This window comes from Dermacentor silvarum, chromosome 1 (genome assembly GCF_013339745.2).
Source record: "Dermacentor silvarum isolate Dsil-2018 chromosome 1, BIME_Dsil_1.4, whole genome shotgun sequence".
Taxonomy (NCBI): Eukaryota; Metazoa; Arthropoda; class Arachnida; order Ixodida; family Ixodidae; genus Dermacentor; species Dermacentor silvarum.
In genome coordinates this window covers 111,214,630-111,238,382 of record NC_051154.1, presented here as the reverse complement: position 1 = coordinate 111,238,382, position 23,753 = coordinate 111,214,630, and the positions used below count along the sequence as shown (strand labels likewise).

Here is a 23,753-nt window from a genome sequence, read left to right as displayed (position 1 = left end):
TTTCGCACATGTTTGGCCTCCCAAGATGCACGTCAACACAATGGAACTATAGCGGAAGCTCGGGCTTGTCCGATTGCTGTATACTTGCTATGCGAGCCTCTTCGACTGTACCTCCGCGTGTTGACCCGACACAAACACCATCCTTGTCATCGCTCCCTGCCACACAGCGAGGTTGCAGCTTTTCAAGGACTCTATCGCGTCATCAGAATATTCTACCGTCAAGATTTCTCCCGACTGTATTCCGATAGTACCCCCGTGTGTTCTGCCTAACCGTTGTTGCTCTGCAGATTGCCGGAATTACAAAAAAGAATCCATTGATCCATTAGCCTCAAGCTGCTTACTCTGTGTCACCTTTATGCAGAGTACGCAGATACCGTACACGTGTGTACGGATGGCTCTGTCATAACATATGCCTCCACTGCAGCATTCGTCATCCCACATATGATCGTCGCACGGCAGTTTAAACTAGACCATAGGTCAACATCAACTGCCGCAGGGCTTGCTGCTATCTGGGAGGCACTTAGATTTCTCTCCAAGGAGCCTCCTCGCGCATGGACGATATTCTGCGATTCCAAGCCAGCTCTTCAAACCATTGACTGTGTCCTCAGGCGGGGCCCGTATTATCAATGGCTATAGAAATCGCAGAGCTTCCCGACCATGCAAATAGAAATGGCCATATTATCACCTTTCAGTGGATACCTTCACACTGTGGCGTGATAGGGAACGAACAGGCAGACGCTGAAGCGAAAGCTGCTTTAAATAATGCGACTGAAGTACGCATTCCAATCTCACTAACAGACACAAATGCCCTACTTCGTTTCGTACTACGCAATTGTGCGTTGGAGCACTGGACCCAACCAGATCGTCAACACAAGCTAGTGCATAAATGGGGCCCAGAAATGAAATACCGTATTCCTCACAAGCTCAAAAGAAGCCAAAAAGCATGGTGCACCGGATTCGCTTTGGTGTCGCATTCACGAATCGTTATGGACATATGATTGGTTGCAGTGACACTAACCCCAATTGTGAATACTGCCAGGTACCAGAAACACTTGATCATATATATTGCGTTTGGCCCGCGTACACCACAAAAGTCGATAAGAGGCCCCTATCTGACGAGTTTCTTTTCGGTCCTTGGCCCAATCCAAACAGCGCAGCCCTGATAACCAGTGCTGCTATATAGTCTTTCTACAAGCCACTGGGCTAGACGCACGGCTTTAGAGATGCCACAACGTTGTAAACTTGTATATACACATCTCCTCCTCTTCATCATCATCATCATTCATGAACTCTTTCCTCCCCGTCCCTTTTCCCCTGTAGAGTAGCAGGCCAGAGCAAGTTACAGCTCAGGCCGACCTCTCTGCCTTTCTGTAAATAAATTTTTCTCTCTATTTTCTCTCTTCTGGCAAAAAAAAATCGCAGCAGGTCCTGACCGTATCCACTATTCAATGCTCGCACACCTGTCCGAAGGATTGGTAGAGGCTCTCCTTCAATATTTCAATAAAATATGAGAATCTGGGAAAATGCCAAAGATTGGAAAAACGCAATAGTAGTGCCGTTCCTAAAAGCAGGTAATCCCCTACCGTACGTCTCCAAGTAGCTACAGACCATTGCCTTGACAAACTGTTTGGCAAATTCGCACGAAACCGTCGTAATTGCGAGATTTACATTTACTCTAGGCATACTGAACTTAACTGATTTTCGTCAGTGCGGGTATAAGAAAGGCTGTTCAACGACTGACCACCTCGTCCGACGTGAACAAGAAATACGTGAAGCATTCTTACACAAACAGCACAGCCTGACAGTTTTCTGCGATCTAGAAAAAGCGTATGGGTATGGGTACGAACACTCGAATATGGGGGCCGTAACAAAAATTGGGAAACAAGTATTCGAATACCACAGCATGTATGTGTGTACACTGCTGAATTTATGCCGTGTGCACTGTAGTAACAAAAATTATCACTGAGAAGCACGAAAATACAGTCATATACATTGATTCGTTAAGTACACTCTACATCTGAAAACCGAGCGTGAACCACTGCTAGGGGATATTTTAAATATGGCGCCTTTTAACAAATATGGGAGATCAATTCGCTTCTGCTGGTCCCAAGCTACGTTGGGATACCGGGTAATAAAACAGCAGATAGATGCGCATGCATGGCAGCGTACAAAGGCATAAAGAACACAACACTTCCATACAAAGATACTATCCGAGCGATTCGAAAGACCTTGACGTCAAAATGGCAACACGAATGGAACTCTTGCACAAACAACAAGCTACATCTTACTAAACCGTGCTTGGCGAGTGGAAGTCATGCAGTCACCATGAACGGTTTATTGAAGTAGTTTTATGTCGATAACGGATTGGGCACACATACACCTCATACAGAATTTTTTACTTACGATAGAAGACCCACCAGCATACGAGAAGTGCCAAGAACCGCGAACAGTGATGCACATTTTACTGACATTTACATATATTGAAACACAGAGATGAAATCCATTGCAAAATTTATATACATTACACATACCTTTACACCCTGCTTCAGTTTTAGGAGATGATCCACTAGTGCCATTACCTGACGTGCTTAAATTCCTAGACAACAGCGCCTTTTTACACAAGCTACAGAGCAGCACAGGATAGGATAGGAATAAACTTTATTTGTCCAACGGTTGTTGCTGTTGGTGCCCGGGGCTAGGCTGCCCACTTTTACTTTTTTTTTTTTTTTAATTTGTTTTTATAACACCATGTGGTTGGCGCAGCATAGCCTTAGTCGCTCTGGCGCCACTAAACCAGTTTAACCAACTAATTTTTGTTCACATCTCGCATTCACTTGCCGATGACTGAGTGGCATATCGATCGTGAAGTAATTGCCAACAACGACACTTAGCCCGTGTCGCTCGCGCGCGAGCGACGTGGGGATTCCCGTGAGGCGCACAGGGCGCAAAGCTAACATCGGAAATGCGCCGCGCGGCAAGTGAAGCGGCGAAGAAGAGCAGGTGGCGCTCGTGGAGTAAACGTCACGTTGGCCCTCGAGCTGTAATAGGCAGGAGGCAGTGAAGGAATGTCGCTTGCGGACGCTGGTCGAGGCACGGGGAGAGAGCCTCTGCTGCGGGTAGGGTACAGCTTGCCGGCTGCCACCATCGCCTCGCAAGTTGCAACATGTCATTTCAACGTGCGCCGGACGCAGAAAAGCGGACATTTATGTCAGTACAGACCTCACGTATGTCCTCCGTGCGGTGCATGCAGCCCCATGACGAGAACAAATACGTCAAGTTCGGAAAGAGACGTGAGAATTGCTGAAGTGTCTGATGTCTATAGACCTCAATGACCAGCTGTGACGTCGATGTGTACCTCCGGGTGAAGTGGCATCCTGAGTGTTCACTCGCCTTTCTTTTTCATCCCTTAATCCCCCTTCCCCCCTTTGTAGAGCAGCAAACCGGACGCGCCTATGGTTGACTTCTCTGATTTTCCTTTCTCCTCTATCTCTCTCTATCACTTGGGCTCCGCTATACTAAATCGTTTTTAAGAAAGACAACGGCGAAAATGGCACAGCGTTGACGATGACGGCACGACACAATCCACGATGAAGTCGGCAGACATTCGTAGTCTGATATGGAAAAGTGCAACGCGGAGAATGACAGGTGCGCTGTACACTAGGTTGCGAACAAGCGTGCTCTTCACTTTGCCCTGAATTAGCCCGTCTCAGGAATTAATTATAGCTACGCTGATTACCTCACGATCTAGAAATATTGCACATCTCATCTGTGGTATTTTTTTCTTTATTTTTGTACGCTCTCTATGACAAATGTTATCATTTCCCTATCCCTAGGCTGCCCATGAGAACGAATTAGAGTGCGCCCGTGTGACGCTATAGTGTGACGTTACATTGCGACGTGGCTTAGGGACGCTCAAACTATTTTCTATGGAACGATACTGCTTTGTGAAGTGAAATAAATAAATAAATTAACACACACACAAGGTATAAAAAATGAACTCACTATTGCAGCCGCTATATTCAATGGTGCACTTATGGCTTTGCGGAGAATGAGCGATTGAATATCCAGCTGGCAGTGCCGCACACGAGTGCTTGTCAGTCTGACTTTTAATAAAATTAAATAAGCAATTCCCACGATATTAGATCACGTGTACTAAAACGCTGTGATATGATTGCGCAGATTAGGCAATATAGTGTCCTTCCTTCTCCAAGCGATCAGCTCGAATAGGAAAGACTGAACGCTGGTCGAAGTGACAGCTAGCGTTCAGTAGCACAAATACTGCACTGAATTAGATCTTCTTGCGGCACTGCATTAATGAAGAATGTAAAAAAAAAAAATTAGCGCTTAACAGAAGGTAATGCTTGCGAATGATGTGTCTTTGTGCCTCCTGTGAGACACTTGAACATCTCGTTTTAGAGTGTCCCGCATTCGTTGAGCAGCGCGCATTGCTAATTAAGGAATATAGATTATTGGGCTGCAATGTGCGACCCTTGACGATTGTCTATTTCCAAGGGGGTGCGCTTCCCGACGTGACCAGGCCCATCGAGCCCTGCTAACTTTTCTGAAGGACACTGACTTGGCCTCCCGTTTATAGACATTATTTGTATTTGTTTTGTTCCGTCTGTGTCTCCGTCATTTGTTTATTTTCTCTTCTTTCCTCATGTTTTCATTTCCTCTATTCCCTCCTCCTGAAAGAGTAGGCAGGCGTTGTGCCCTCTCGGTGGCAGTTGTCAGCTTGCTCCCTCCCTATTTCCTTCGTGTCCTTGTGTGTATATGCGTACAAACCAAATAATAATAATAACAGACAGTAACGTGCTTATTACTGAACCTCTTTTCTGTGCGTTCCCTCGCCCAGTAATGCTCTGTCCTCATGCATATCGCTGCACGCAGGGCATCCCTTAAATGTTGCTCGTCCGTATGTTGTCGCCTTCTCATCGTCATTGGTTTCCTAGCACTGCAGCAGATTGGAACGACCTCTCCTTAAGCCTCACTGCTATCACTATCCAAGATACATGTATCCTATATTATTTTAAGATACTCTGGGCATTTTGTATCGGTATTATGATACATTCGTCCAGACAAGTATCAGTATCTGTATTTGCGACAAATCATATTAAGAATCGTGTATCTTAAGAAGAAGATAAAGATACGTAGAAGATAGACGATGACACCCAGAAACTATCAAATAATGGTAGATAAAGCTTATTCTATAAGAGGCGTTACATTAACGCTAACTCATAATTCTTATATCCAAACAGGATTGACAAAATTGGATGCTGTGCGTCGCTAGTATTAGTGCTTAGTAAAATTTTCAAGTTTACTTTTTAATTATTCTCCTTAAGCGGGATGTTGCGATTGCAAGAAGTCAGTAAGTACTCATAACATATATTTTTTAATAGAAATTTTGTGCTTAAAACCATTTTCAAGAGATACGCACGGTACATGTGCCAATAAATACTTTGCTGCTCCAATTAACAGCTTTAAATACAGAATTTTGTACAGTGGAGAAACGTATTATCTGGAACAGCAATGCATATCGCTGCAGATATTTAGTACCATGTGTACCCCTTTAATAGTGCCTGATGAAATAACTGGTAAAAACCCGTACAAACGCTCCGTAACGATATTTAAAGTCGCAAAAGCAGGTTCTCAACACGAGAGTAATGTTTTATTGGACTTAAATATTCTCGCCGCCACTCGGTCGTAGCTGTCGCACATTTCACTATGCGCCAGCATGCTGATTGAAGCCACGCCACCTAAAGTACACGTGCTGCAAGATTAATTTGCGGCATCTGCACCAAATTCGGTCAGCAGTTCACCGCGAGGAATTACCTTGATACTATGAATCAGAAAAACATGGCTGCCGTCGTGATAAAGTGTACAAGGGAACACGGAGCCTGCTTTCACTCTAGTGTCTCTCTGTTATCTATAGTATGACCTCAATCATTTTGATATTGTCCTGTTCACCTCAGAACCAATTCTCCGACAGGCCAACTGTGTCCTTAATTACCTCTGGATGGATAAGTCAGCATGCTAACAAAACATGCTGAATAGTTCCTGCGCTGTTTCCACACGCCTACTGAGTATGCAAGTTTACGTAAAATTTTGCAGCCTCTTAAGGGAAAGAAAAGTCGATCGGGGACTGTACTCATTTGATAAAAGGTCACATTCAATACAACGAAATTTCGATATAACGAAGCAAATTGCCAATTTTACCGATTTCGTTATATCGAGGTTTAACTTAACATCCTAGACGACGCGCCTTCCTCATTTTGTGTTTCCACCTCTTATGCATCGCCCTCGCAATGAGCGCCTTAAAGAAATAAACTGAAAGTTCCAGTAACATATGCCTTTAAACGTCACACGATACAACCAGCTGCGTTTTTCCCTCTGAGACGGAATTCTAGAGCGCACACAACGTCTCGACGCATCTAGGGAATGGACGATGTGACAGTGCAACGTTCATTCATTTCACCCTGTCTCACAAATTGGGCCACCATTCTTTCCTTCTCAGTGAATTCATTTCTCAACGCCACAACGTGTGGCGTTACGTATAACGGCATGCAGGCGCTCATCCATGCGGTGGAACTGGCAGGCGCAACGCAGGACAGCAGAGTGTATATGCGTGTGCAATAGGGCGCACGGCTACGATGGGCACACGATGTAATCTAATGCGGCGGTACAACGATTATTGCCCCATTATTGCGACCTTGGAAAGGAAACGTAATCGTGAATACTCAAAGCAGACATGTGTGTGTTTTCTGGCTGTATACTAGAAAGGAGCAATAAAGCACACACACGCGCTCGTGAGCGCATCTGAGAGTCTTATAATGGCATTCGTGTCCTCCGCAACCTGCTGCATGCGGAAGTGAGCAGTTTGTTTTATTAAGGTCATTCCATCTCAAGCATCCTATGGTCGACCCAGCTTCTGCTGTCCTGAAAAAAAAAGAGATATTATGGCTGTTTACCTTGACCTACAAACATATTACTTCAAAATATTTTGCGACATATTACAACATCGCGATTGGAGCGTGCGTGCTATGACCTTGTTTCACTTTCACTAAGCAGTGCACCGCCCAATGAATGTTGATTTTCTCCATTTGGTCGTCTAGTTAGTACGAGTGACGGTGCTGTTTCAGTTACACGGTTCCTTACTTCAACGTGCGCAATATTTGTCTCTCCCTTTTATAATAGTTTGTGTCCTACCCTGTTCAGCGATGGTGGCGAGATCCAAACAATGACAATTTTCATTGGCGCAAAAAGGCCATTGTTCAAGAAGAATAAATGCACTGGACGTGCAAGCTTGTTTCACTTACGCAGGAGACGCGTGTTACGATCGCTTCTGCGAGGGATGAGAGACCATATTTTCTGTGATGTTGAAGGTGACTTTTTAGATCTAATACAGTGTTTTGAACGTATAGTCGCTATCTAAATCACTCATTGCAATCGATTATAATCTTGCACCTACACGCGTAGTATACTAGTTTTCTCGTTTCCTCCCCCGCCGTGTTCTTCTTTCTTGCTGTTTAGTTTGTTGTCGTTGTCGGCTCTTCCTAAGCCGCTGCCCTGTTCTCGTGCTTCGGTATTCCAGGGCTCAAGATCGTGGATTTGAATAATTCGAACTGAATTTAGTGACAACTAGACACAAGCAGTTACACTGCGAGTGTACCGTGTGTCCCAGCTAACGTTAGCCCAAGCTGTTCAAAGAAAATAATAATTAATAAACACGGTGCAAGATAAATGATGCCTACTGTCTTCAGTTGAAATTGGTCTGACACCGCAGGTCTTGCAATCGTAACTTCCACCGTGTTTTTAAATCATTTTTTTAGCAGCTTAGCTAACTTTAGCTGGGACACCCTATATAGTCAACAAGGAAAGCGGTGTGTACATGGTTAATTAATGCGGCGGAGCAAAGGCCTCGGGGCAGACCGTCGCTCCGATCAGGCACTCGGGAGGTCGGTCCGTTGTCTCCCAGTCTCAGACCGCACTGTCCACTCAACCGCGCACTTTAGCGCCCCCATGCCCGGGAGCATGTGTCCCCATAACTCACACCGGCGGTGGGCGCCACTCTAACCGCTTCCCTGCCGCTCCCTTTTTTCTGAACCGCGTCGCTCCACTACCTTCCCAAAGCAGGCTTTGCAGGCGTTCTCAGGAAGTGACTGGGTGCGAGCCACAGCAGAACATTACACAAGGCAACAAATCCACAAACACAGAAATAAACACAAAGAAGACGAGCGCGCGCGCATTCCAGCTAAACAAAAAGAATGCACACATGAGTCGACCAAAGTAAACCTTCACAACGAGCTTACACGCATCCAACAAGTTTTCAGCAACTCCCAAAAGTCGGAACAGTATATTTACTACGCAAGTCGTAACGCATCATATACACACGTTCTACGCATGTTGTGTCGGACTCCAAGTCGTACCACGTGTCTTCTATTTCGCGCAGTGATTAGCATACGTTGACACATTCGAAGACGCATTCCATGTTTTATTCCTGCTGCCTTTTCTACCATTTACAGCATTGACTTATCGAACATGTATTGTTAATTAGTGATCGAACACATTGCGACGAGTGGACGATCGGCCGTTGTCCGTGCAGGCGCTACGTGAAGACCGTCCCCATCGCTCTTCGGTTCACAAAGCAGTGAATGCGCTTTGGTCTTTCTTGAGGGCGACTGGCCTGCGTTAATGCGTTTGACTTGGTGAGGCCCTCCGCGCGCGTGCGCGAAGTCACCGCGTCTTTCCTTGCCCCCCCTCTATATCTCATCTTTCTATTCCCCCTTTCCCGTCCCCCAGTGTAGGGTAGCCAACCAGACGCATTTTGGTTAACATCCCTGCCTTCTCCCTTTCTTTATTTCCTCTTAATCCAGCACTGAGTTGAAGCTATGTGCACAACATGAAAAATTTCCGAAAGACATTTCGTGGAGGAGCTCCGACGAACGAAAGACAGCAATATTACTCAAATACACGCAAGCAACGTGAAATAGAAGGAAGTACAGTTAGAAAAAATATGCCAATATTATTAGATGAACTGGCACATCGAATCGAGAGAATGGAGATATCCCCCAAGGCACAGCAGATAAAATTCTGGCAAATACCAAGCAACACTGCTGTATCCCAATCAAGTTTTTCGGTTGTTTATTTATTTTCTCACCCGAAAGGAAATATATTTCGAGAAAGCGTGCTCACTCGGCGTTCCGACGAAGTGCAATATGAGAAGCACTATCCGCGATATTTTACGTAGAACGCTGCAGTAGCTGCGTATTTTGTGCCTTGTTATGAGCCATAGACCATTTTGTTTTATTTAGTGTTTTCTTCTCGAAACGTTTCATCTCATTTGGCCGCAGTACGTTTCTAAAACCTACCGCGTACGCTTACAAGCATGCGTCGTTCTCATGGCGATCACAGCGAAAAATTACTTTTTAAAAAATATATGGAAGGAAAGGGAAAGAAAAGGAGGGAAACGAAAATATGTCGTATGATTTATCCCACTTTGCTATCAGAAACGAAAAAAAAATGGGATACTTCATGTCGTGGTGAATCCATCGCGCGAAAAGCAAATTTCTTACAATGGGATGCAAGTACGTCACAATGGGAGGTATAGAAACATTTCCACCCAATTTTTCGCGTAACTTTTAATCGAACAGCGCCTAGCTGTGTAATGAAAAAAAGAAAGAAAGAGAACGTTGAAAATATTTTCAGCGAACACATTCAGGCGATTGTATAAACAGCGATTTTTTTTCTCTTATTTATCGAGTGCAACAACACCGCAACAGCACAGAGGCACAAACGTTGCAATAAAACGTGTTTTAGATTAGTCAATAAATTACTCAATCCTCCTATACTTTCGGGAGACGGGTGATCAACCGATATGTGTTATATAAATACTTCAATGCAGTAATATTATCATTAATGGCGTGATGGCTGCGGGGAAATCTTTTCTCTCTCTCTCTCTGCTCAACATGTCAGTGTCTCTTTGCCGAGTGCAAAAGTATGGCTATACGATAGTAGCTGAAGAAAGCAGCGTAACAACCTATGCGTAGCACTCCGGAACTCGCGGCGGCCCGAGTTCGTCATTGCGTATTGGCTGCCGGGGAAGAGCGATCGAAAATGGATGCGCAGTATCTGACTGTTGCGCCATCGTGCCACCGTATATTATACACCTGGTGCCGCATATTCCCAGCTGGAGTCGGGGTTTGGCGAAACACGCGGCAGTGTGCAGCGGTAGCGATGATGAAACCCATAGTGCCAACGCGTCAAATTGAGAGCAACGAGGGAAGGGGATGACGGGACGTTGCTGCGGAGCGAGATGCACAACTAAGAGGCCGCATCGCGCCCCGAGGGTGACACGCTTGCATAAGCCACACCGTTCCGGCCGGTTGCGCGTGCGCTCGCCCATTGGAATTCGGGACCTTCTGCGAGTCTCGGCGGCGCACGCTATACTCCGGAAACGCGCGCGAATAATGCGCCACACTGTTTGGACGCGTGCGCGAGCGTGTTCTTTTGTTTTTATTCCAACCACCACATACTCGAACGCCTGTGTACGTAGCGGCGATCGTCTTTGCGAAGCGCATAGTCTCTTAGCTCGCGCAACAGTTGACGAGCACGCTCGCAGTTCGCTCTGGTACGCGTCTAGGTGGAAACGTCGACGGAGTCACTGTCGTGGGAAGTGGAGCCTCGCAGTGGCGGGGAAAGCGAAGCCGCGTGAATACATTCGTAACAATTCTGCACGGCGCATGCGATTGATGGCGTTTTGGTTTGTTTCGTTTGGCTTTTTTTTTTTTTTTCGTGCGGCTGCGTGCCGGGCGGAAGCAACAAACGCTTCTCTGGCTCGAAAAGTCCATGACTGTAACAGCTGCAACAGCCGTATACGCTGCGTGCCGAATTATGCCGGCATGCGACCACGGCCAACAGCTGGGTTTTGTTTTCCATCGCAGCATGTATGCGCTTTCCACAGGGTCTGCTTCGCGACCCGTGGAACGCGCCTGCGAGCGCCTGTTTATGTGCCCTTTGGTGTGCATGCGTTCTCGTGTGCACCAACAGGACTTGCGCGCTGTACAGCGCCCCTGATTGCTTCATTCCACACTTATTCGTTTATTTTCTGCAATGGAAAAAAGAGAAAAAGAAACGCCCATCAAGTTACTCAACTCACTGGTGGTCAGCTTGGCTAGAAATTGGCTGAGCATCATGCCGCCACCTGCAACGAGAAACTGCGTATTGAACTGCCTCTAAGAGTCCTCCAGATACTATAGCGCAGACTCCTATAGGCGCTTTGAACGGATTGTCTATATTAGTATACTTGCCGTGCGTTATTTTCTCAACGATGACTTTATTAAATGCTGACGACATGCATTCGCCAAGGCATACTTATGGCCACCATAACGTACAGGTATGGTGTCCCTACAAGGTTATAGCGGCCTGCGCGCGCGCGCACGTGTGTGTGTTGCTGTTTAATTAATCACTTAATATCCCATTCCATGTATTTAGTCACTCATGACGCATGATACATATATATTTTACATTTAGATTACATTTAAGAGTCTGGAGAGGCAGGTATTTTAGAGTCTGGAGAAATGCTGCATTCTTTGAAGGGATGCCCTTTTTTGTTTTTTTATTTATTAAACTGAGCTCTACGCGCTATATGTCAAGCGCGGGCAGCACTGAAATATTCCAATATGGCATGCATGTACCAGAAGCGGCGTCGAGGGATCCTACCGGACTTGCTGTCGCTCCCGCCAACTGACGGCGGCAGCAGCTTCGGCCGCCTGGACATGCGCTATATCGTAACACGAAACAGAAGATGACCTGGGTGCTTCAATTCAGGGCGCTCGACCTGCCTGTGCTCAGGGGGCGGCTTTTATTTTTTGTTGTGAAAACGGTTTCTCGCTTAGAATTCTATTTTCGATTACTCGGCCGTTAGCAACATCTCTGACGCGTGACCAAAGGGGAAAAAAAGGTTAAGCTGGTTCGGTAGATAGCACGTCGGGGATAGAAACTGGGGGAGTACTGAAAACATGCTTGGTACACGTCGTAAAACGATATCAGATCGATAGACTAATGGCGACAGCACTGCGAAATTCCTGCGCCAGCTGCCCGTGACCACCTAAACAGTGGAAACACCTTGTTGAGCGTTTTCTCATTAATAATTATATATATATATATATATATATATATATAATAATATATATATATATATATATTATCTATAATGCGTTCAAAAAATAGAAGCTCGACCGGCCTAATTTACGAGAGTTTTTACCGTCTATATGGACCTGTGTATGCGCCAAGATATTAAAGCAGCATAAATCTGTTACCGCCGCCACAGTTTGGGGCGAAATCCAAGATATTTAGCTTTTATTCTGTTGCACGATAAGTTCCGAAAATATAACCTTCCACTATAGCCGAATAAGTATTTCCTCTCAGTGTCCGTTTAATTATAAATTATTTGCGTACTAGCAGCGACACCATTTACTATGTCCAACACAGTGCAACCAATATTCGACGCAGAGCATAGTTCTGGGGACAAGGTGGCGCCTCGCGAACTTTTTGCTATACGAAAACGCCTTTTAGTCCTATACCGATTGCGCACTGCAGAGAGACTGCCTATTTAGAAAGCAAACCACAAATGAGCTAATCTCTTCATATATCCAGGCAGCTTATATTCCGACTAAATGTGACTGTCAGAAGAGGACACGGCTTGACGTTAACCAGTGTTTGCACAGCGCATGGAATTCCAGAGCCACAGCTGTCGCCACGAACATTCTGAGCCAATTGTCACGCGCCCCGGACACAGGCACTGTTTTCGTTAGATGGAAGGACTCATTTCTCTGCGTGGGCGCCGTCGTGCGTCAGTCCCAGATATTTGTTCCTTCGTGTCTTCTTTCTGTAGTTATCGCATTACAAACGTAATAAAAATTCCCACGTTCACTTCACCGAACAAGACTTGCCGCATGGGAAGAAATTCTCGAAATAGCGAAACGAAGCCAATAATTGTTGATGTTGCTGTTTGTTTTTTGTTTCTTTCTTTCTTTCTTCTTCTTTCTTTCTTCTTTCTTTCTTTCTTTCTTTCTTTCTTTCGTTCTTCTTTCTTTCTTTCTTAACACATACATATTGCTCTGTTCGGAACCATGCTGCTTCCAAGCTGCTCACCTGAAGTTCAGTTAACTGTTCCCTATCCTACCTCGGTCTGAATAATTGGTCCAATTTCGCTTGCTCGTTGAACTCTTGACTCGCTTTTTTCACATCTTCTTCCAGGCTGAATGAGAGCACCTTCGAATCCGTCGCACAGGCTTTTCCGCGCATTCAAGTTCGGGAGTGCCGCAGGCCAGCGGCCGGGCGCGCATTGAGCATTCACGTTTTTACACTCGCTATAGGCTGCTCGTGAAGCCTTTCACCGTCGGAGGCGGCGACGCGCGCCCTTGAACAGCAGCGGCCATCGGCTGGAGGTTCAGCTGCGCGCGACGTGATGCACTTGTGTTTTGAGACACAGCTGCACCGAGCCCTTACGTCAGCGTAGGGCGCGAGCAGCGGCGCGCAGCCGCCCGCTCGCCGAGCCCCATGCCGACAGAAGGCCGCGCGTGCTGAACGCCGTCGCAGTCGCACTACGGCGAGCGTTGCCGCATGTCCCGCGCTGTTACACCGCCGGAACGTTTAAGGTGCACCGAAGGGCTGAGACTGCGAGTACCGCCATCATGCTGTCGTCCGAGCACGTCGTCACTTCCGTGAGTACGCACGAGCGGTAGGGTGCAGCACCCACTAACAGCACGCCGCGCTTGTATTGCTCAAAACCGGAGGAGCGTCAACCGCATTCTCGCTGTTTATCTTCTACCTTAGTCTGTGAACTGTGATGTCTGTCGATGCGATTGCAGCATTAATATACGCTGAGCTTGTAAGATGCGATGGCATAAACAGAATACGTTGACTCAATGGCGCTCTAAGGAGGCGGTGAGCTGTATGCACCTGTCACGGGGCATGGTGTTTTAACCGATTCACTCATTTCACGCGATCACTGTCTTTATTCCTCTAAATCGCTTTCGGTTTATATTACTCCTGGATTATTACAATTTTGCGTGTGTACATCACTCTGTCGCAGGTGGCTTTTGTGCCCTTTAGTAAGTTCGCGCTCGGTTTTTAAGCTTACAGTGAAGATAGAAACAGATGGCGAGCTCCACGAACTCAGTGTTTGCAACAGAGGATGTTGAAACGTGTAGACAAAGCATATGGTGACGCTGCGGCAAATTTCGCTTTGCTGCCATGTCGTCATGAAACATGAATTATTATTGACGCACAGTGGCGAACTTCGCAAGTATGATGTTCGTAAGAAAATTCCGTAATTGAATGCCGCCTTTTTCTATTATGTCCGCTGTCACCATTCGTGTATAGTTTCTGTTGTTACGAACCGCTTTAGCACATGAAGTGCTTTGTGAACGAGTGTGAATTCGAGCTTTACCAGTGAACCCTCGGTTGTGTACGTGCTCGCATTAACTCTTTCATGTCCCCTTTTCCTCATATGTTCCTTCTGTGTCCTTTTCCTCTACTAGCGATCCGTTGTTAGCCAACTGAGCTCGGGTTAACATCCTGCTTTTTCCTACTTGTTCGCGCGCGCCTGCGTTCACGTCAGTCAACAGAGTGCATAGCGGGGGGAGACTAAGGAGGGGGGGGGGGGGGCAGTTCACGTGGCAGCGTTGGCTGACTAAAAATTGCTTGGCTGACTAAAATTAGCGTTAGCTGACTAAGTTTGCAGAGTGTGCAGCGCAGCCTCAGAGATTAGGTGCATCTGAAGGCAACAGCATGCAGAGTTGGCACTGCCGCTCATCTTCTGTCCTGCGGAATGGAAGTGGATGATGAGGCAGAAACTAGAAAAGCACGAACGTAACAGAGACACGCCCGCTTTCTTCTTTTTGATGGCGCTATACAAGTAAGGCGATACTGACATGATTAGTATTGGGAAGATGAAAACGGTCATGCAGTGCATGTGATCGTGTACTGTCGTTGCATTAAGTTACGTAGCTGATAAAGTTATGCAATGTAGCGGCATTACACCACGTATTCGTATACGGGATGACTTTTTTTTCCCCCTTTATCTGCGATCCGCCTACAACCCAGAACCTCCGCCTCGCAAGAGCGTCATTATCAGAAAAGAACGCATTTAAAGTTAATGTTTATTCAGAAATGCATGGGTGGTTTTAAGACAACGAAAAGCGCCTGTCATGCTGTTCAAATCATACTTAAGTGAGCCTAAGTTAGAACAAATGAAAATATTTTTATTTAATCTCTATTCGGCAAGAGATAGCCTCAAACAGTCCAGTTTATGAACGCTGTTTGCAACCATTGGACAAAAACTATTCGTGAGCTGTACATTTTCCATGTTGGACAAGCAACCTTATGCGAGTTCTGCGATAATTAGAAATTACCACTATGGTGACTTATGGCGCCAGAACAGGATCTCTCACTTCCCTTACTAAACAGCTCAAAAATTAGGAGAGTCCCGTTACAATAATGCATCAGGTGGACCCGTCGCGATGGATCAGTGGCGTCCTGGACCCGTATTCACAGAGAGCTGTTACGCCAGAAATGTTGGTAAGAGAAAATCCCAGCCAATCACTGATGCTGGGCATATATTAGCGAAGGCGGCCGACCGGTGAAAACGAGCGTGCATGCGAACTAAGCGCTTTGTGAATTCGGCGCCTGGTGCTAAGCCGAGGTTGCGTGTTCGATTTCCGTCAGTCATGGCCGCACTCTCACTGAGGCGTATTTCAAGAGCACCGCGAACGATGTTTGGGTGCACGCTAAAGAAAGCACGTGATTTGAAAATTAAGCCGTAGCCCTTGACTGCGGCACCCTCCATAGCCCGGGCGTCCTTTTGCGACGATAAGCCATCATTCATCAGTCAATCAAGTTCAAATAATCTTCACTGCATGCTCGCAATAGGCTGTATTTCCACAAACGAGAATACTTGTTATTCTTTCTGGGGTTTACGTGCCAAAACCCGTTCTGATTATGAGGCAACGCCGTGTGGAGGGCTCCGGATTAATTTTGCCAAATACACAACTTCTGGAGCAACTTTCGATGCAGTGGATATATAGCGACTTGGTTTCGGCTGTGTACTGCTTTACAAGTCGCTGTATATATGTCATTTCACTGGAAAGTCATTGAAGAAATATTTTCGACACGCCAGCGTGTGTTTTTGTCGCATGAAGAATGATTCTTGTTGGTTATATGTGTATATAGCGGTGGAAAGATCAGCTAGGAGACAGAAGCACTTGCTTCTCCTTCGCGGTGAGCTGCACAATAAACCTGTGGCTCTCGCGAGAAACTCTAGCACGAACTGACTGGCGCTTACATAAATGACGGAGACGTTTGTCGAGCTAGTATCATTTTACACGCTGAAAAAAGCTTTTCTTGGCAGCCTTCGCAACGTCTGTGCCCTTGGGCATATTTTTCGTGTGTACATTAGCCAGGGTCTAATGTAAGAAAGCAACTTTATATCACAGCGAACTTCCTTGTTTCGAGGGTACAATCATAACGAAAGCTAGCCACGGCAAATGCGATGTTCTTTCTCATAACCTAAGATTAAGAAAGCATGGAAGGAATGTGCTGGTTAATTATGAAAGTGAAAGACTCCTAAGGTTCGCTGCTAATTGGCCGTGAGAAACGTTGGACTTATATTCTAGATAATCTTTTATGCTCCATGGAACACTTGTGATTCTGCGTTGCGTGAACACAGCGGGGACATCTGGGAAGATTTGTTCGGCTATCGGTATTTATTGCACACCGCACTTTCCATTTTCACGTCTATCATTAACCATTTGTGTAACTCAGTATATAAAACATATATACTTGCATTGCACCGCAAAATATTTCAAGCAACCTGCTTATGATTGTAAGGCATTCAACATTCCGCGTATCAGGAAAAAAGAAACACATGCAACAACAAATTGCGATAGGCAGTCAGCGTGCTTGAGCACCGCTTGCTTCTGACACAAGGAGCTGCAGCGAGTGGCCGCGGCTACAGCTGTGCGCGTCTATGCAAAGCTACAGCTGCATTCCTGTGCGCACACTGGGACCCAGCGCTGTTGCCGACGTTGACCTTCGCGCGAGACAGCAGCACAGCAGTAGCCACGCTGAGAGCGAGTATACCCACTAATGTCACAAGTGATTTCGTAGGCACCACTTGTTGCACGAGTCCTACCAGAAGAAAACGAGCGGTAAAGTCGATCAACGGCAGAATTCGGCCCGTGAACACATTAGTTCCGTTCAGCGAAGCACTATACGCAGGAGCACGTGTCCCAATCATTGCCTCGAATAGCTCTATCAAGTGAGCAAAAGAGAAGTACTAAGCGGCTCGCTGTAAAAGGCCAGCTTTGATGGCACTCCCGCCTCTCCGTTTCCTTCGCTGATGCTTGTTGCGCATTCAGCAGCCATGTCATTCAGCAAGCCCGTCGCCAGTGCTTCCCACTAGAGGTAGGCAGGCAGTTGTCGCTTGTTTACTGCTTTACTGTAGTCGAGCACCGTCGCCGGGCGCGGAAGCATGCGTGGTCTTGGTGCAGTAGCTTTGCAGGGCCGTTTGCTAGACGCTGTCCTTGGACGCTAGCCGTTAGAGCACCGGAGCCAGCCTTTCGCGGCGGCCCTGCGGGGTGCATGATCTGCGCGACGCTCGCAGACGGATAGACGGAGATGCCACACGCGGCTCGGGAGGGTGCCACTTGATAAATCCACTTTGTTTGTTGCGTCATGCGTGACGTCGTCGTATTAGAGCGTCTGTAATTACTTCTGCTACAGATTCTGTTGACTGCCAAGTAAAACAAAGAAAGCATTTTTTTTTCGCGTCCCTACTCTTTTTTTACGTGTGTGTTTGTGGTGGTTTGTGTGTGTGTGTGTGGTGTGGGGGGGGGGGGGGCTTTCGTACCAAGCTATCAGATGAACGAGCATTATAGAGTCATGACAATTTTGAACTTTATTTAATAGACTTTAAACTTCAGAAGCGCTGCATAGCTCAACAGTTTCCAATCTTCGTCTATGTCTTCATCACTGCGTAAGCCACGATGAAGGTTCCTTTTCTTCTCATCATTACATAACGAGGACTCGAATCCGGCAACTTTGATGCCTTCAGGAAGCATATGTGGGTTTATTGACCATCACCCGAAATATTACGTGCTCGTGATGCCTGTGGCAGAAAGGATGTTCCACATCCGCCGCCATGGTTTGTGAGTGGTGGTGCTGGGTAAACACTGCCAAGGTTAGTTCTAGTTGTAAAAACATAAATACCCAGAAAGTGAATGGGAAAACGGCTCCGCGGTAGCTCAATGGTAAGAGCATCGCACGCGTAAGGCGAAGCCCCACCTGCGGACAGTTGTTTTCATCCACTTTCATTTCCATTAATTATCATTCTTTAATCCAATTAGTAAGTACAAGTAATTTCCCCTATGTTGTCCTTGGTGTCATTGTTTGTTGGATTATGATATGATTAATAATAATCGGGCCCTCGGTCCCCTTTCTTCTGACCCATTTCTGTGTCACACCGATGCCTTGAAAGAATTTATCTTACGTATTCTCATAACACTGCAGCGTAGAGTATTGGGGCGTGTTAACTCGTCTGTAACAAGTGGTCTTTGTATAAAGCGTTTTATTTTCTCTACTGCATGGCCACCTCATAGGAGGAGGAGAAAAAGCGAAGGCAGGGATGTTAACCAGAAATGCGTCTGGTTGGCTACCCTACTCTGAGGGACGGGAAAGAGGGTATATAAAGATGATATAGGGAGAGGAGGGGGGGGGAGGAAGGACACGGTGAGCTCGCGCACGCACGCGGAGGCCTGAGCAATTCAAAGGCGTTCAAATAGGCCAGTCGCCCTCAAGAAAGACAACAGTGCCTTCACAGCTTTGTGGGCCGACGAGCGATGGGAACGGTCTTCAAGGATCACCTGCACTGATAACGGCCGATCGTCAAGTCGTCGCAATGCGTTCGATAATGTTTGTCTTTCCGACTGAAATTTATCGCAGTGACACATAGATGTTCGATGTTCTCTTCGCTGCCGCAGACGTCGCACGTAGCACTTTCGGTCATTCCAATCAAAGCACAGTACGCCTTCGTGAAAGCCACTCCCAACCACAGCCGGTATATAAGCGATGCCTCACGTCGGTGAAGCGCGGGTGGAGGTCGGAGTTGGAGCGAAGGGTTCAGTTCGTGTAGCCTGGTGCGCCTTATATTTGAGGTGTTCCACTTTGTTAAAGAGAGCTTGCGTGCCAGGTGACGAAACTGCCTTCCAGCGTCTGTTCTGGAAAGAGGAATGGGAACGCTGTGGGTTGTTCTTCATGTGACTCTCGGGCAGCTTGGTCTGCGAGATCGTTTCCACTGATCCCGCAATGGCCAGGTAGCCACTGGAAATTAATTCGTGGCCTTTCTGTTTACGTCGTGGTGAAGTTTGACAATTTCGTACGCTAGTTGTTCGTGAGCTCCACATCGGAGAACTGCCTGCATATTTTGTAAAGTCGGTCTCGAGTCGGAAAACACGGCCCATGTACCAGGACTCTCTGCGTCTATAAATTGAAGTGCAATAGTCGCCTCATAAGCACCTAAGTATACTCATGGAAACTCAACAGTATTTTCACGTTATTAAATATCGCACTTTCAGAGGACACGAAAGTGTCTTTGAAAATGTGGGCAGGTGTGCAGGATGTACTATAGTCGTGTTTGCGCATCGTGCGCGGGCTGCGACACATACGCCTTTTCTGTGCGTAAATGTGTGAGAGGTCTCGCTTGTTTTTGTTTTATTTTTTGTATGCTTGCTTTATTAGCTGTGATCTTGAATAATCAGTAAGTCAGCGACAAGTGATTTCTTTTCCGTGTCAATCCCTCGCTTTTATTCTTTCCTCTTCGAAGTTTTGTTTTGTTAAACGCAGATGAAGTTTATGTATGTCTTCCCTGGGTTGTACGGATCCCCCAACTGCGTATCCACTCCGCGAAGATCTTTGGAACAATATCGCAGTATTTATAAATAATAATAATAATTTCCAAATGACACACTTTGTCGCAGCTATAGCAAGCAGCAAGAGGCAATCGGGCGTCGTGTTTCTCTCCTTTCCATTTACTTCTGCTCGAATAGTGGCTTCATTCGACCTCCCGCTCATGGGCCCGGCTGAGTAGTAAATTAATTCAGGCTGACTCACCTGCCGATGCCACGGGGCTTTCGCATGCCGTGCGGCCTTGGCAGGCTGTACAAAACATGCGATCAGACTCATTGTTGCTCGCGGCAGTCGCTTTCTCTTATTATTCCGCGTTCGCACTAGCTGTGTGCCCGACGTGAAAGTGTTCCACGGGACATGTACGCCCACGAACAGCGTTCGCATCCGCTATACTCGTCCCATCGACGGTCGCTAAACGTCTGTCTGCGGCACGTCTGGTGCCTCGAGCTGCGGAACGTTCTTGGCCCGTGGAGGAATGCGCGTTGCGTGCGACGAAGCCACTCTGGCCTTCCCTATGGCTACGAGGGCTCACTGAGAAATCTCTCAAACAGCGCTGAAATTTTGTGTTTGTGTGACATAGCACATAAAACTCTTTCAATCGTGAGCAGCGCTTGAAAAAAAAAACAGCTCCTCTTGCCATTCATTAATCCAGTGCGCTTCTGTGCGTGCCTTCTGAACCAGGCACCAGTGCGAAAAACCCTGCTGCGTGTGAAGCTCAGGCCGGCAACGCGGAAACCAGTCGTCCATGCAATAACATTTTTGCGACACGGAAATCTCTATTCAGCGTCATCTTTTATTTCTATTGTTTTACTCGGGAACGTATATATCCACGCGCGGGTCCATTCGGTGAAACCTGGGGCGGAATTCGCAAAGCTTTTCGTTCGTAAGTGCTGGTTGCCATTGACCAGTCGCCTTCGCTAATGATATGCCTGCAGCATCAGCTTTGGTTGCACTTTTCTCTTACGAAGAATTTTAGCGTAAGAACTTTTGTGAATACGGGCCTGATGGATGAGATTGCCCTGAAGGATGACTGTTTGGAACTTTTATTACTTATTGAAAAATTACTTAAACTTAGAACTTATAAGTGAAATGTTCGTTCCTTATAAAAAATCATCGCCACCTTTGCTCTCGAAAGTAGTCCTCCCCTCCATTAAAACCCAGCCGAATATGTGAAACTTGACGTGTCGTAATATAATTTAGCAAGAATGGGTCAGCTTTTAGGGGGGGGGGGGGAAGGAAGGAAGGAACAACGTTGATTACGTAATGGCAACGTTCCGCTTCTATGTGAACAGCAACTGTAGCCTTCGGGTCGTTATGTAAGGATTATTAGAAAACTGTGTTTACCTAGCGCCGATGCCTGTAACTTTTCCTTATTGCGTGCCGCCACATTAAGAAAAACGAGCTTTTCAGCCATGTCATTTCTAACTACGTCAGCAGATGAAGTTTATGTATGTCTTACGTGTGTTGTACGGATCCCCCCAACTGCGTATCCACTCCGCAAAGATCTTGGGAACAAGATCGCATCGCAGTATTTATAAATAATAATAACAATAAATTTGGTATGTCACGAGGGGCGTGTGCCTTAAAACTTGGAAAAAAATATATATTCTTCTTTTTTTTTAGCTATATGGTTGTGCAGAAGTGAAGTCGATCGACGTTTTCGCTATACTGCTTATGTTGTGCTAAGTGGCTAGGCAGGAAATATTTTCTTAGTGTTTGCTGATTTATGGAAACATGAAGCGAAACAGCAAAACCGCGTCTCTTCCAGCTTTGCTGTGCAGTGCAGACTGTTTAGGTGCCGCATCTTAAGCAGAGAACGGCAGGAACCATGAAACGGCTGAGCTGGCGAGGTCGCTGGGTAGAAGAAGCTATATTTATTTGTGGGATGTGTGATGAGGGCGATTATGGCTTTTTTAGGCGACGTCGACAATTCCTTTGAACCGCCCTGATGATTAGCAAAAGCCGCGCTCTGGCAAAGAGGAGGCGAACCCGAGGAGGTCGTACTCACGGCGTCAGTCTTGCTGATGCTGGCAGCGGAAGCAGAGACCCGCCGCCAGCTTGGGCAGTTAATACAGAGAAATGCGAGCCCATAATCTATCTCAATTTGCGCTGCAAAAGTGGGTTTGTACGTCTAATGCAGAGAACGGATATCCGGTCCAAAACAACGGATATTCGGTGTTCTGGTAAACGAAGAGAATTATCGATATACCAAGGGAAGGGAAGCGCAGTGGAACCGACAGCGCATCAGATGGAGCGATGGAGCGTAATAGGTGCAGGATATGATCATCTGAGACATAGCTCTCCGAAAGGCGTATCTGTATATAGCAGTGAACCAAATTCGCTTATATTATTATTATTATTATATTATTATTATATTATTATTATTATTATTATTATTAATTATTATTATATTATTATATTATTATTATTATTATTATTATTATTAAATCGGATACCGTCATCACGCAGTCCTTTATAGGACCATATTGCAAACCGAAAAATTGCGTTCGGCGTTTGACGAGTGCATCGACTTATTAACGCGAAAGCACGCGGCGATAAAAGGCAAAAAAAGGCTATATATCCTTGTACCAACATCCCAACATTTTTAATAACGATATGGCCCGCCTATTTTGGCCCCTATGCTGAACACTGGACAGCCACGTAAAGAGGCTCAACGCACGGATCATGGTATAACAAAGAAAGCCTTGTGCTGCGATTGATGTGTTATGATCACTGGCACGTTGACTGCTCTGAGCATCCGCGAAATTTTGGTCGATCGGTTTCAAAATCAAGTTTAGTGGTTTGAACTGTTATCATGGTACGCACTTGTTTCATGCATCAACTGCATGGCGGGAAGCCCGTAGATATTTTAGGCCATCATCGGGCTCGAACAGTGATTCTTGCAAAAACACCCATGCCGCGAAACGGCGCAAAATTGGGAAGTCTTCACTTTCCTCTGGAAATTTCCCGCTTAGACTGCTGATCACAAAAGCCCTTCTACAGAGAAGCAGCCAGACATATATAGAGGCCCACTGCTGCTCAGCAACAGCGCGCGCTTTCTCGGTGGTGCTTCCTCCCAATCGTCACAAGGCAGGCGCCTCAATGAACGCTGTCTTGTTCAGTCAAAACCATCGTACTCGTAGCTGTCTATAATGACAAGACTCGCGCGATATAACGCCATGCAGATACGTAGATTCTCCGAGCAAACGACTTCAATAGCGCATCATTCCGAGGAATTACCCTAGAGACAGTGGAGCTTCGCGTACGCATTGGCTTTCTGGCGTGTTTGCAGACTGAGAACGCCATATCGACTCGCTATCGAGTTTCTTCCTCGAGACACTCTTGATTGCATGTCTTCGAAGTCGTAATGACCGGGCAGCTGGCAATCAGGAAGCAAAATTCTGGCAGCGGTGCTATCTACTCCCGAAGCTGCAGCCACCAGCACTCTGAAAGCGAGCATATTTCATGTGACATCCATAGAACCTTCGAAGAGCGCATTACGTCCTTAAGCACAACGTTGGTGTAATATATGTATAGCTTTACATTTGGCGCTGCTCGTCAGGTACACCACTGCTCCGTCCGTCCGTCCGTCCGTGCGTGTGTGTGGTGGTGTGTGGTTGTTTGTGGTGTGTGTGTGTGTGTGTGTGTGTGTGTTGTGCGTGTACGTATGCGTGTGTGTGTGTGTGTGTGTGTGTGTGTGGGTGTGTGTGTGTGTGTGTGTGTGGTGTGTGTGTGTGGTGTGTGTGTGTGTGTGTGTGTGTGTGTGTGTGTGTGTGTGTGTGTGTGTG

The 23,753-nt window shown here is 46.4% G+C and overlaps 1 protein-coding gene across 9 annotated transcripts in view; it reads left to right on the top strand.

Annotated features, from left to right (window-relative positions):
- LOC119435016 (E3 ubiquitin-protein ligase MARCHF8) overlaps nt 1-23,753 on the top strand; it is a 212,606-nt gene that overhangs the window by 89,219 nt on the left and 99,634 nt on the right. For 5 of the 9 annotated variants that reach the window (XM_049672580.1, XM_037702004.2, XM_049672561.1 and 2 more), the window contains exon 1: nt 13,592-13,724. The exons of 2 other annotated variants lie outside the window; for them this stretch is intronic. In XM_049672580.1, coding sequence (XP_049528537.1) covers nt 13,695-13,724 — 30 coding nt within the window. In that variant the 5' untranslated portion in view covers nt 13,592-13,694. Of the gene's footprint in view, nt 1-13,591; nt 13,725-23,753 lie in introns of those variants that run through there. 2 more of the 9 variants (XM_049672570.1, XM_049672566.1) reach the window with 2 other exon arrangements.